This window comes from Eupeodes corollae, chromosome 1 (genome assembly GCF_945859685.1).
Source record: "Eupeodes corollae chromosome 1, idEupCoro1.1, whole genome shotgun sequence".
NCBI lineage: Eukaryota > Metazoa > Arthropoda > Insecta > Diptera > Syrphidae > Eupeodes > Eupeodes corollae.
In genome coordinates, this window is record NC_079147.1 from 151,128,345 (window position 1) to 151,142,889 (window position 14,545).

Sequence of the window (14,545 nt, forward strand, 5' to 3'; positions counted from 1 at the left end):
AATTGTCCTTATAGAGTGAAACATTTTTAATATATCCAAATTTTGTCGGGCGAAAATTAATCCAAAGAAAACTTTAGGATATGCGTAAGATATGCAGCTCTAATTTTCTATCCGATTTTAATGAATATTTCAATTCACGTGAGTATTTTCATTTTAATAAATTTACCTAAGATTATTAAATAAAATCTTTGATATGTTCTTTTTTAAATTTCTTAGAAGATTTTTTGGTAATTAAGCTTTTACCGATTTTGCTGATAATACAATTTTAAGCTATGATCAAATAATATGAAATACAAAAATACTCACTTTCCAAAAACTCCACTCTTACAAAATGCTGTATAATGGCCGCTTTCCATCGAGCCATAGTGATTCGATACACCATAGAGCTCGTAAGTCTTTGGCGACATTGAACGTAACTCCGACTTGGCAACATACGGCGTCATATCGAGATTCTCTAAAGGGAACGTTACATAGTTTAATTTCTTTCTATATGAAGGGCCCATGCTATCAGGATTGGCATAGAATCTGAAAAATATTATACATTTTTATTTTTTAATCAAATCGAATTTAAATAAATATGAAAAAATTAACCTTTTAAAATGGACAACTAAAATTGGTGGCAACTTCGAAATGTCTAACTTCTTTATTGCTTCCCTAGGTTGTTTGCATGTTGGACAAACCCACCCGTGAATACGTTCACCATTGAAATACATATCCATACATTGATTCAATGTACACATATTTGCACTAGATGGTAGTTCCAAACTTAAATTTGAGAAACACTCGTAAGTAGCACTTTCCTTATTGCAATAAACACATTTTACAGTGCTCTTAATTTGGCCATAAAATAAACGCAATATCAAGCTCTCTCGAGCTTTGGTAAATTCCAACCATGCACGTTCCGAAGCTGGCATATTTTCTCGGACTGATTTTTGTTGCGCTTGCAATGTTTGCAAATCTGAATGTAACCAGTCCATAAGTATCGTTAGGAATTCATGTGAATCCTGTTGTTCGATTCCTCGAAATATTTTTTGATACTGGCCTACAACATACTGAAGAATCGAAAAAAATGGGATGATTTGAGATACATAAAAAACTAAGTACTTTTATTCTTACCCTCAACTCTTTGCTGGCAACACATTTGTAATTACCATTCCATAGGACTTTGATGAGGGCAGCAACTTCTTCCACAACCTGTCCGTTTGTCTTGTTTGCGCGACTTATGTAGTTTTTGTATCTATCAGATAAGCAATATTCCGTCAAGGGTTGAGTATTGCTCAAACATTGCAATATGCTATTCATGTAACAGGTATTGCCAAGATTTTTGAGACCTGTCAGACCACGACCCTGCAAAAGTAAGTATAATCAACATCAAAAACAATGAACAAAACATCAAACCTTAGGCTAACCTTTTTAAAGGGACTTAGAAAATTGTACGTCGGTATGTTGATTTTAACACCAGCCAGAAGAACCATTTTGTTAACGACGGGCTAGTGTAAAAATGCCGTCATAGAAATCGAGAATTCATTCAAACTGAATGTTAACTACTTCCGACTATGGTCTTAGACATACTCGGAAACTTTGTGTCTACAACGTTCATAGTTGGTTAGTTAGTGCACAATTGTTTGCTTTAATCAAATTTAAAGTTCAAGTTCGTTCTTGAAGGGCGAGGGGTGAAAAGTTCATTAATGTTTTGCTATTTGTTGTCTAAAAATACAGTGACAGCTATAAGTATTTTATAAATATACATTTGTATACATGCGTACATATGTTATTTTAAAAGTGAAACTATAAGAAGGGATTTTCTTTTTTTTGCGCTTTTTAACACAAAACTACATCACAGCACCGGTGAGTCAATATTAGTATGGTCATGTTGTATTATGTTTATCGATTTAAAAAATATTTTTAAAAATAACTAACATTTCACGTGTGTGGGGAATTGAAAAACGTGATATTATGCATGACATATCTTTATACTAATGCATTAATAAAGATTTAGCTTAGAAAAAAGACATTGTATATATTTTGTTTTTATTTTACTCTCTATAGAAGAGGTATTTTTATTTCGCTATGAATATCTAAACTGAAATTTCAATCAAATAGTATGACTCAATTCCTAAAATTACTCGCACACTGGAATGGTTGAGAGTTATAAGTTACTAGGCCCTAGTTATCTACGCAATATTGTGCCACATAATTGATTTTTTAAAAGGTATGAAGCGTTACTAGGAAAATGTGACTCATTACATTTTATGGAAAAAAAAATGGAAATCGGAATATGTTTACAAATATCAAAACGATATACCTCGTTTCTTGCCCTTGAACTGATTATTTCGCATAGTTATTAATTTTGAAATCTATTTTAATGGTAACTATATTTAATCAATTCTATATTATTGATTTTGACACTTATTAAAATTTTTAAGTTAAAAAATATAAAAAACTATTGACTACTAATTGTTCGATAAATTGGTAATAAGAGGAAAATTTAATCGCTCTTCTGCTAAGGAAATAAAAATTCGTAATTTCTGTCCCTAGTGAACACTTGAACACTTTGAATGAAGAGCAGAAGTCTTGAAAATTCATACATTATTAAAATTGTTAAATAGTAAGTAGGGATCAGCTTATTAGAAAAGAGAAAATATATGAGAACTGGAAAAAGATTTGCTGTGTCCAAAAATCAGGATTCAGCTGTGATTCAAGAAGTTACGTAATCCCAGTATATCTCCAAATATTTGGCATTATGCGTCACCTTGATTCATCAAAGAAATTTGAGACTCTAAATTCACTTTAAGAGAGAAGCTTCAGGTACGACCAGTAATCCAGTTACATGAATACATTTTTTTAAATATAAAACTGTTGCTCTTAAAAATGCCTTAGTACACTTTTCAATGAAATTATGGAAGGGGTTATAGTAGCTAAGCGAGTTTCAGGGTGCAATTATATTTTCAATCTACAAAAAAGAATTAGTGATGGAAGCTTCCAACTTCCGTGGAATTTCTTTTCTTAATGCAACGTATTAGATTTGTACAACGGTGTAACATAAGCGACTCATAGCCTGGGAAAGTTTTGAAAGAATTCCAAGCTGGCTTTAGATCAGGTTACTTAAAATTTTTAAGTACTTTTCGTCGACTTTCGGGGAGCTTTATTTTATAAATTGTATGGTTTAGGAGTATCACTTGTATAAAAGAACTCAGTCGGAAATTTGGAATGTTGCGGAGCTTTCTGACTGGTTCGCAACAACAACAGGAGTGAGGCAGGGTTGTGCATTGACCCTGATCTTGTTTTTATCAATGACTTCATTGATTACCTTACTTGTGAAGCCCTTTTCGAAGGTTTGTATCAAAGCTTTATTATTTGCGAATGATATAGTTATGTTTGTTTAATCTCCAAAAACTTTTCAACTCATGGTCAACAGATTCTACCAGTTTAGCAGTTTATGGAACTTCATTTTTAACGCACAAAAGTCCAAAATTATATTTTTAAAAAAAGTTGGAAGTGGAAATGCTTTCAACGAAAAATGGACGTATATCGGCGAGACAATTGAATGTGTCATTGAATATATATTTACAACTGCGTGTAAAGAAAAGAAATTTTAATATGAACAAAATTTACAGTACCAGAACAACTGCAAAAAGCAAAAACTGACATTAATTTATCGTGGAAAAGATGCTTTATAAACGGGAAAGTGAAAGAAAGTATACTTCTGTATGGCTGTCAAGTGTAGAGTTCAAAAGTATAACAATGTAGGAAAACAATTAACAATTAATTATCGAATAAGCCGAATAACGTTCTCATGTCAGAAATAGGACTCTTTTCATTTAAACACCCTCCTCCTCCTTTTTTCATTTAAACATTGAAACTGCAAACTGACTATCTGTACGAGGTAATATCAAAGATGGACAAGAAGTATAGGCGAAAATACAGTAGGCTTAATTATAATCTGAGAGATAGAAACTATTTCCGTGATGAGAATAGATAGTATAAGTGTAATCTCGACAATGGTCAGACTTAGCAGCAAATTACCGTTGAAGTACAGTGACTGCAACTTTAGGGAAAGGGAAGACATTTTTCATTTTGTAGGGAAGTGTACTTGTCAGAAGAAGAAGTTCTTTCAGAATTAAATGAGATGAACGTAGCCAAATTGTATATACTTATATACTTTGATCGTCAATTTTGATTGTCACCCTTTATTAGTTCTGCGTAGAGTGATCGCTAAAATTTGTGTAATGCTTGGCAGCACTCACATATAATAATGCCATTTCGATAGTTTTTTTAATAATTTTTAGATACCAGCCCAAAAAATATTGAAAAACAGCGATTCGATGACATTGAACCTTTTTTTAACGAAGTTACAAATTCGCCCAATTGGGGAAAAAGGCGAACTGAACAAATATTCTCCAAACCCAAAGAAGATAGCGAAAAGAGAAAGAAGTGGATTACGTTTTAAAAAAGCAATAATTGCAACTGCAAGAGAATTTCTTTTCGAAGCAATTGGAAATTCTTGTTGAAATCCAAGATGCTCTTTGACAGCCTGCAAATAGCCGAGTCAAAGAATGTGATTTTACTATTTTTGTGTAAAAAGATGAACTTGATATCAAAAAGTGGGAGCTTAAGTAAAGCCTAACCCTCTTTCACTTTTTTTATACTAAACTTTGGACTTATTGTAGAATATAAGTTGATACACCCCATCGGTCTAAAAAAAAATGAAACAATGTACAAAAGCAATAACTAACTACCGTCTATAAACCATATCAAAGAAGTCATAGTCAATTTCATAATTACCTTACGTTGAGCAAAAGCCTTTATTTTGATGATGTACCTTGGCACGCGAGAAATGAGCATGAAAAAAATCTTTTTTTTTCGAATGAAAAGATTTTTGACTTTGAAGAAGTTTAAAACAAAGAAAACGATATAATTTACGCGATATCATCATATTAATCTAAAACTATAGTTCTTAGTTTAAAACGTAACCATCTACACCCTTTTGTAATTGTTTCATTGAAAGTCTCATTCCAAAGTGTCACAAAACTCAAGTTTTGGGAGCAAATTTTAAAATGAAGACAAGTTGTACTGGAGATAGATAAATTCTCTTAAAAGACTCCATTGAGGCAAACAAAGTAGTAGGTTTTTAAGAAGCTTTAGATTGGCTCTCGGGACTTCCATATGTTAATCCGTAAGATTAATTTTTTTGTTCAGAATTGGAGAGCATGCCTGAAAGACTGCTTACTTTTATTTTTACTCTTAAGATAGAGAGAGTGTCAAAAATATCAATAGAAACAGAGCGTGGCACTATATGACGATTGTTACAACGTTTAAGGGCTGAGGTCGGTCATTTTGAGTAATTTTTTTTTAACTTATATTATGCCCAAATAAATAAAATGCAATAAATACACAATTGTGTGTAGTTGTTATCTAGTTTTATGCTTCTAACACAACATATAGCACGACTAGGTGATTTTACACTCAATTTATAATCGATCAATGTCATAGCTATAAATTGTTTGGTCATCGATAACTTGACTTTTATTTTAGAACCCTTAGATTCATCAAATAAGTAAAAATAATAAATATTTTAATATTATAATCCATGACAACGTTTAAAACCTTGGCTGGACTTGAAATGTTTGGCAATTAAATTACATTAACTCCCAAAGAAGTTCAAAAAATCGATAAATCTTCATGTTATGTTGAAAATTTTTTTCAATCGAATTCTGTGTGGTAATTGTCTTGTATCTTTGAGTTTGGATAATTTTAAGCTTACAAGATAATAAGTCAAACTTACAACAGTTCCTGGTACCGGAGAAAAATCCCTCACTCGTTCTATAGTCTTTACTGATGGTTTAACTGATCGATCAAATTGGGGTATTTTTGGTCTAGACATTTCCTCATTGTCATCATGTGTTGGTGTTGTCATTCGTCTTTTCTTTTCAAGAGCAAGTTCTTGTCCAAGTTTTTCCAATAATCGAGGATCACGTTTCTCTTGAAGTTTATTTTGCTCCTGAATCACATTTTCAATTTTTTTAGTTTTTTCTTCAATTGTCTGAACTTCTTTTGGTGATTTTTTCTCATTCAATTGTTCATTCTCACGACGTTTAACCTCCTCAAGTTCTTGGCGCAAGCGATTGTTATCCGAAATCTGAAAAATAAATTATTATCTTTACTCCAACTTTGAAGTATTTGTATATATATATTTAATAATTCACCAAATCTTGTTGAGCGCTTTGCAATTGAAGCATCTTGTAATACAGTTTGGTTTGCTCTTCGTGTTCGCTCTTGCTTAGTGTTTGTATTTCACCTTCAGCTTGGAGTAGTAATTTGCTTTGATGCAAAGCTTTTTCCGCCACTAGTTCCTGATCTCGCAATATGTCCATACTTTGGCGCTCTCCATATGTTTTAATAGCGGCTTTTTTACTCGAACGATCTATACTAGGCTTTTGAACTGATGTATTGTTGTTGTCTTTTCTTTGATCATCTTTCATTGTTATATCGAGGATGCTTGGATATTCAATTTCTTCAATAAACGTCTCTTGTTCTTCCACTCGCGGCGCTTGAACAGACGGATTGGTACATTGAGATGGATACATAAGAATATAATATTCATAGCCCTTTTCGAGGATTTTTATAGGTGACTTATAAACAACATCTGGATCCCACTAAAGTGCAAAATAAAAACACAGACAAAAAAAATAGTAAACAAAAAATGTGAACACTAATTTTTAAGGAAGGCCTATACCATTTGTAAAATATCTCTCAATATTGCGATTGGTGAATTGGGTGGAGGATTTGCAGTGTTACAATTCCAGTCCATTAAAACAACTTGTTCTTTAATTGATCGAGCTGCCCAGAGGAGTTTAGATGCGTTGTCTAATTTATCTTGGAGTTTTCCAGCAGATATACTAAAGCAAATCAAAATTTAAAATATATTATGTCTGTAAAAATAAATATATAAATATAAGACATTTAAACCAGTATTTTAAAAATATAAACAGTATATAAGTGATACCAATAGCTTATGAATCTTTTTGAGTTTACTTGATGTATTATTTTCTAACGAACAGTAAATAATATTACAAGATCCATAAAGGATGCTTGATATCTATATTTCCATAAAACTTGTCGAAAGAGTGACGAAAAGAGACTTTTTCGAAAATAAAGAAATCGACGGACTTCGCAATACGGTTCTTCGGAATTCGTAAAAGTGTCAAATTGCGATGGAAGTCGTGATAGGCCTTAATAAGATCTATATTCTAAGAAATAGAAATTTAAATTTCCAGATGACATTTTTTAGAAAACGTTTTATATTTCATCAAAGAACTACCCACAGCTTGTTTTGAACGAACTAGGATTCAATACTAAGGAAAAATAATTAATTTCACATCGAAATCAAAAAAAAAAAATAATAATAATATTATGATTGTAAATACGTTTAATTAAAAAAATACTCATATTTGATGCCCTACCATTTTCGTGCAAATTCAGCAACATAATAAAATCAAATGCCAACTTGACCAGAAATCGACAAGCTCACTAACAGCGACAATATCCCGGAAGTTTTACAGCTTAATTTATGATAACTGTTTGAGGGAAATTAAACTTTCCTCATGCTCATGGTTCCCGAGTGACAAAACTAAAATGAAGCCAATTTCTTTATTTTTTATCGAGGTCAAACTTAAAGCTTAATGATATCAAAAGAATCATTACATTTTTCTTTGCAAGAATAATAGTTCTTGGAGTATTTGCCAATTTATCGCAATGGAAATGCCCTTCCAAGATAAAGGCACTGCATATACATACGAGGGGCGTTCAATATATTCTCGGTATCGGAGTGAAGCTGTGGTTATATATATAAATTGACTTATTTATCAAGTAATACTATTATTTTAGTGCATTCATGTAAAATTTCATATAAATGTGATTATTATTTACCGTTAAATCTCTATTTAAACAGAATCATAATGGCAACTGAGACGATGATGGTCAAAATTGAGCATCGCGCTGTTATTAAATTTCTCACTAAGCAAGGAAAAAGTCAAAAAACTATTCATGAAGAAATGGTGGCAGTTTACCAGGGTTCCGCACCTTTATTATCAACTGTGCAAAAGTGGTCAAGTGAGTTCAAGAGAGGCAGAGAGAGCATTGAAGACGACCCCCGCTCCGGCGCCCCGACTAGTGCTTGTACGGGAGAAAGCATCAAAGAAGTCGAAAAACTTGTTCTCGAGGATGCCCGAATAAAGGTGAAAATGATGGCAGAGATCACCAAGCTTTCGACTGGTATCATTCACACCATCCTTTATGACCATCTTAACCTTTCAAAGGTCAGTGCAAGGTGGGTGTCACGAATGCTCACAGCGCCTCAGAAAAAAGTGAGAATCGCATGCTGTAGAGAGCTTTTGGAGATGTGTAGTGAGAACGCGGACGGTGTTATGCATCGGATTGTTACTGGGGACGAAACATGGGTTCACCACTATGACCCTGAAAGCAAACAAGAGTCCATGCAGTGGCATAAAAAAGGAACAGACCCCCCGAAGAAGTTCAAAGTCACTCCGTCTGCCGGGAAGCTCATGGCCACAGTTTTTTGGGACTCAAAGGGAATCTTACTCATTGAGTACAAAAAAAAAGCTGAAACCATCAACGCCAAATCCTACGCTTCCACTTTGCATAATTTGCGGGAGGAAATTAAAAAGAAAAGACGGGGTAAACTCGCAGCGGGTGTGTTGCTTCTTCATGACAACGCTCCTGTTCACACGGCGCGAGTTTCCAAGGCTGCTGTGCGAGATTGTGGTTTTGAAGAAATTCAACATCCACCCTATAGTCTAGACCTTGCCCCTAGTGATTACTTCCTGTTTCCGGATTTGAAAAAATGTCTTCGTGGAAAAAGATCTTCGGATGATGAAGAACTCAAGTCGGCAATAAATGGGTATTTGGCAGGGACAGAGGAAACTTATTTTTTTGAGGGTTTAAAAAAGCTTATCTCAAGATGTAATAAATGCATTGATGTTAGGGGAGATTATATTTAAAAATAAAAACAATTTAAATTGAATTCGCATTTTCCTTCATATCGATAACGAGAATATATTGAACACCCCTCGTAGCTGGTCAAAAAATAGGTGTGATAATTAATTTTTGTATTAATTCATTTTGTATTCCTTTTTTATGTTAAATATAAATTTTACGTAGGTATTTTTAAAGCTCTTATAATAATTAAATTAAAAAAACACTTTAAGCCTTTAAAATACAATGCAATTATAGATAATATAGCCCCAAAACTACAGATGGAGGTTTTTCCACTTGGACAAAAAAATAGTTGCGTCTTCCTTAATTAGTAATATTACCGTTTTTAACAATAATTTCTGGATCTTATCACAATTTTTGTTTTACTTACTTAAATAACCTGAGTATCCTCCATTATTATTCAAAACTTTTTAAATTCGTCACGGCATTGACTCTATTAACTTTCGGCATATTTGCTGGGGTATGGAATATCATTCTTTTTGAACCGCTTCCCACATTTGGTTTCCATTAGTGAAATATTAATTAACGCTTAAGCTCACTCCACAAGATCTCAATAGGATTGAGATCAATCTTTCACAAGACCTGCGGTTTGTTTAGGATTGTTGTCTTGGTGAAAGTGCCATCGCAGGGGCAAGTTTTCCTCAGAAAACGGTAACATGACATCTTCCAAAATATCACTATATCCGTATTTTGTTGAGATGTTATTCAAACGGAATATAGGACCTACACCGTACCAGGAAAAACAGCCCCACACCATTATATTCCCTCCTGCGTGTTTATTAATTTTCGGTGTATAGCGGGGGTGGCAGTCCCTACCTTTTGGTCGCCTTAAATTGACCCCAAAATCCGATAAAAACACTTCACATTACTCCACAACATATTTCGATAATTTTGGTTCGTTCCAATTAGCATGGTTTATGGTAAATAATTGTCTGGACCCTATATTGCTTGCCCTAAGGAATGGAACTTTCTCGGCAATTCTTCCTGGGATATTTGAGCTCTAAAGCCTTCTTCAGATCGAGCGTGTACTGACCGCATTATCAATTTGAGCACCTATAGTCCAAAATAAAAGGATTAGATTTAGCTAGAAATAGTATGAGGCGGTGAGTGGTAGCTGATGTTTTTTTCGGACAGCCTCTATTTTCGCGTATTCCTCTGAGCTTGAGAGCATTTGTTATTAAATTTTGAGATCTGCCTACGACCTCCGCAATAAAATTGTAGGTCTTGCCCTTATCTCTAAGTCGACGAACTTATGTCCTTTAACCTGGCGAGCAGTGGACTTTACGACCCATATTCAAACAGTAATAAATGAAAGACTATTGCTTAAAGCTAATAAAATGATTTTAACCACCCACCTCAAGAGTTCATGCCATAAAATAAAGAATATTATAAGAAGCTTGAATTTCATTTGGAGCATACCTATTTTTATGGCCAACTTCAAGAAAGCACAGAATCTTATTCCAACCCAATAACTTATCTGCTTAGCATTACATTAATTAAATGCAAAAAGTTTAGCATCCTCATAGATAGAATAACTGATCTTTCTTTAAAAAAAATGTTGGTTGCATTGCTTGCATTCAAAACAACCGCTAATCAGCAACAAGTCAAGAGTGGATATCAAAAATTTTCTCACACCTATTTTTTTGACCAGCTGTGTATGCAACTCAAGTCTGTGGCATGACATGATAACATTTCTTAACATTTTGATATTTCAGAGATGACAAATTTGTATTTTAAAAGCATTTTTTACTTTTCAGTTCTCGCCTAAACTTGTTTTCTGAGCTTATTCTCAAAGCTTTACCATCCTGAATTTAAATACAATAATAAAGAAAGAAGTTACTAGATACAAATTTTAAAATAAATTATTAGAATCCAGGACATTGGTCCTCTTGTCAACATTTTCTTATATAAGCTAGGAGTTTTAATTTTGCTATAAAAAAAATGTCTACCCTAGAATTGTCTTCAAAAATTCATACCGATTAGAATTAGAAATGAAAATCAAAGTCCTGTAAATGGGCGATAGATGACTGTCACTGTTTTGATCGTCAATTTTTAATTTTTTACCCTTTCTTTGTTCTTCGTAAAGTGATCGCTTTAAATGTTAGACTGCTTTGCAGCACTCACATACTATTTACCCAGAAAATAGACAACAATGGCGATTCGATCTACAAAATTACAATTTCACGAAATTGGTACAAAGACACCAACCAACAATTCTCCAAACTCAAAGAAGACACAACGAAAAGAGAATACAGTGGATGACATCTTAAAAAAGGAAAAGAATTAGGCATTTTATTTATTGAAATCCAAGATTCCATTGGACAGATTGCAAATATTTGAGGCAACAAAATGTGATGTGAAGGAGGGGAGCGCATTCTTGATTACCATATTAGAGAAATCCTAGTTGGACGAGCTCTCAGCATGCTTATCTTAAGGGCAAATCTACGGAGACTGCCCTTCATGAGGTATTGCGTACTGTAGAACAAACAATCCATTATAAAGAATATACTCTTGCCACCTTCCTAGACATAGAAGGTGCTTTTAACAACGTACTTAAGAATCCATAGAAGAATCGCTCGTTAAGTTCGGTGTAGAAGACTTCATTCGAGAATGGATTATTTCCATGCTCAGTGGTAGGAAGATTCGAGCCTCTCTAGGCAATACAATCGCAACAAAACACGTGAGTAGGGGAACACCCCAGGGTGGTGTTCTTTCGCCTCTTCTATGGCTTCTGATCATGGATACAATTCTCGTTAAATTAGAGAGATGTGGAGTAAAGGCGGTAGCCTACGCGGATGATTTGGTGCTATTGGTGTCAGGAAAGTACACCTTTGTGATTAGTGAAATCACGGAGTCAGCTTTGAAGAAAGTTAGCAACTGGGCCACGAGTTGTGGACTAGGAGTTAACCAAAGTAAAACTGAACTGTTGCTCTTTACCACCAAAACTGAAGTACCGCCCTTCACGCTATCACGACTCAATGGTCAAATCCTATCATTGTCTTCCAGTGCAAAATATTTGGGAGTTATACTCGACCCTAAACTAAACTGGAAACTTAATATTGAAGTACGGGTTAAGAAGGCCTGTGTTGCCTTCTACGCCTGCAGCAAAACTTTCGCCAAAAAGTGGGGACTTCAGTCGAAGATGATTTTATGGACGTACACAGCCGTAGTGCGCCCAATCTTAATATATGGTTCGATTGTGTCGTGGTCTGCTTTTAGCAAAGCCTATAATATTAATAAGCTAAAGAAGGTTCAGAGAACAGCTTGCGTGGGCACCACAGGGGCCATGCGTACTTGCCCAACGGACGCCTTAAACTTTACTTTGGATCTTCTACCAATCGACCTTTTTATTAAATACGTAGTTTCCTGCAGCACTATTAGGCTGAAGGAATCAAATAGCTGGTTGTCAAAACCTTATGTTCACACCAACACTACGAAATTGATTCCCTCAGATATTATCTCGGTAGACAGTGACTACTGCACTCCTACTTTGAACCTTAGTAAGGGTTTTAAGGTTATTTTCCCATCGAGAGAAGGTTGGGAGGATGACATCGTGTCGATAGGTTTCGACACAACCATCTTTACTGACGGCTCAAAGATGGAGTGCGGAGTTGGTTCTGGTATCTTTTCTGAGTCCCTAAATGTAGCCAAATCCTGGCTTCCTGACTTTGCTAGCGTTTTTCAGGCTGAACTGCTGGCAATAAGGGAGGCATGTAAGATACTTAAACAAAACCCAAACCAAAACCGAAATGTGGCTATCTTTACAGACTGTCAGGCAGCTGTCAAAGCCATTAACTCGGCCATATCCCATCTAAATTGGTCCAGCAATTTCGCGATGAGCTTGCGAACCTGAATATTAACCTCGGTGTCACCCTGATCTGGCCATAGTGGTATCGTGGGAAATGAACGGACTGACGAGCTAGCCAGGCAAGGATCGGCCCTTCATAGCTCACTTGCGGAAATGGTTAACATTCCTCTTGGTGCTATGAAGGGTAAAATATTTTCTATCTACCAAACTGAATCAAACCGAAGGTGGAGCAATTTACCCAACTGCTTTATATCTAGGAAGATATGGCCCACCTATAACAAAACCCGTACAAACGATCTTCTATGCAGGCCAAGGCAAGACATAGCCAGGATTGTTGCGGTTTGTACCGGACATTGGCCTAAAGGAGTTCATGCAGAGAAGTTGGGTATCTCTTACAACACCTTTTGCCGTAGCTGTAGTGACCAAAGAGAAAGTGAAACCATAATCCATTTCCTCTGCAAATGTCCTGCTTTGCAAACACCAGAATGAAATGCTTTGGAAAAGCATTCTTTCAAGAACTCGATGAGCTATCTGAGACAAAGATTAGAGACCTTATCTTTTTTCTCAATACGACAAAATGGCTCTAACATAATCGCTATGAAGCTTCTCTATCAATCTATCCCTTTCAATCAAAGGTCAAACGAGTTTTTGGTATCAAAACGGCGCACTACAGCGCTAATTGGATCTCAGGCTAGGTTGCCTTGAGATCGCCATTTCTACCTACCTACATACCTAAGGGTTTAGAAAACATAAGTTTTCAGTTAAGTTCTTTAATTTGTTTATTTTTTAACAAAGCTGAATTGAATTAGTTGTTTGCAAACAAATCACCCCTTATACAGTCAGGGAAAATTTTTTGCTTTCACTCTCACTTTTTTCACTAACCTGTAACGAGCCGCTTTGCCTGTTTGGGGTCGTGACTGGCTTAATTGAACCCTTAGCTCAGCGGTTTCGAAGGTTCTTCGACCCAGGACTCATCACAAAAATAATGCCAGTCTAGCATCCCGGTGGTAGTGATGCGCGAGAAATTTATCATAACCCTCCCTACCTGGTTGTCTTCCTCGCTAAGAACAACCCCATTCCTCGGCTTCTTTTCCTTATCACTTCTTCCCCATTTTCCCCTTACTCCCTCATCCCTTTAGAACCAAAACTTAGGCCATCATCTTCATGATTTTAGGCTTCATAAAAATTCCATAGCTTTCCTTTTTAAATACAAATTATTTTATTTAGATATTTAAATTTTAAAATGGTTTAATTTATAAACTGTATATATATATTTATATGCACGTAGGAAAATTTAAATTTTTATTTAACACCAAAATTAATTTATTACTTTTAATCTTGTATTTAATTTTACATAACAAAATAAAGTGGCAATCATACGCCAATCAACCAAAATCTATCATTGATTCGATAAGAATCGTCTTCGATTTTATTATCAAAAATTGGATCTTCAAGATCTCTTTTACTTCTTGTTCTTTCAAACTTTATTTCAACTCCCCTTTATGCGGAACCCTCCCTTTGTTTGAAGTTATATATATACGAACGTATATCTTCCTTTTTTTTTATTTTAATTCGTATATATGTAAAAAAAAGAAACATAAACGACTTACCCCGTTCTTCTGCTGTAGTGGCCACTGCTGCTGGAAGGCTGGGTCGACGAATGGTAATTAAGGTGCATATATGTACGTATAAATATTATTCACTTTAACTAACTTCAAACAA

General features: G+C 34.8%; 1 protein-coding gene across 1 annotated transcript in view; it reads right to left on the reverse strand.

The window, feature by feature from the left end:
- Nucleotides 1-14,545, reverse strand: part of LOC129938651 (ubiquitin carboxyl-terminal hydrolase 8) — a 37,591-nt gene that overhangs the window by 10,605 nt on the left and 12,441 nt on the right. The window contains exons 3-8 of the mRNA XM_056046323.1: nt 6,737-6,899; nt 6,207-6,656; nt 5,786-6,139; nt 1,117-1,347; nt 592-1,052; nt 307-525 (exon numbers count right to left, since the gene is read on the reverse strand). Of these exons, the coding sequence (XP_055902298.1) occupies nt 307-525; nt 592-1,052; nt 1,117-1,347; nt 5,786-6,139; nt 6,207-6,656; nt 6,737-6,899 (1,878 nt within the window). The remainder of the gene's footprint in view (nt 1-306; nt 526-591; nt 1,053-1,116; nt 1,348-5,785; nt 6,140-6,206; nt 6,657-6,736; nt 6,900-14,545) is intronic.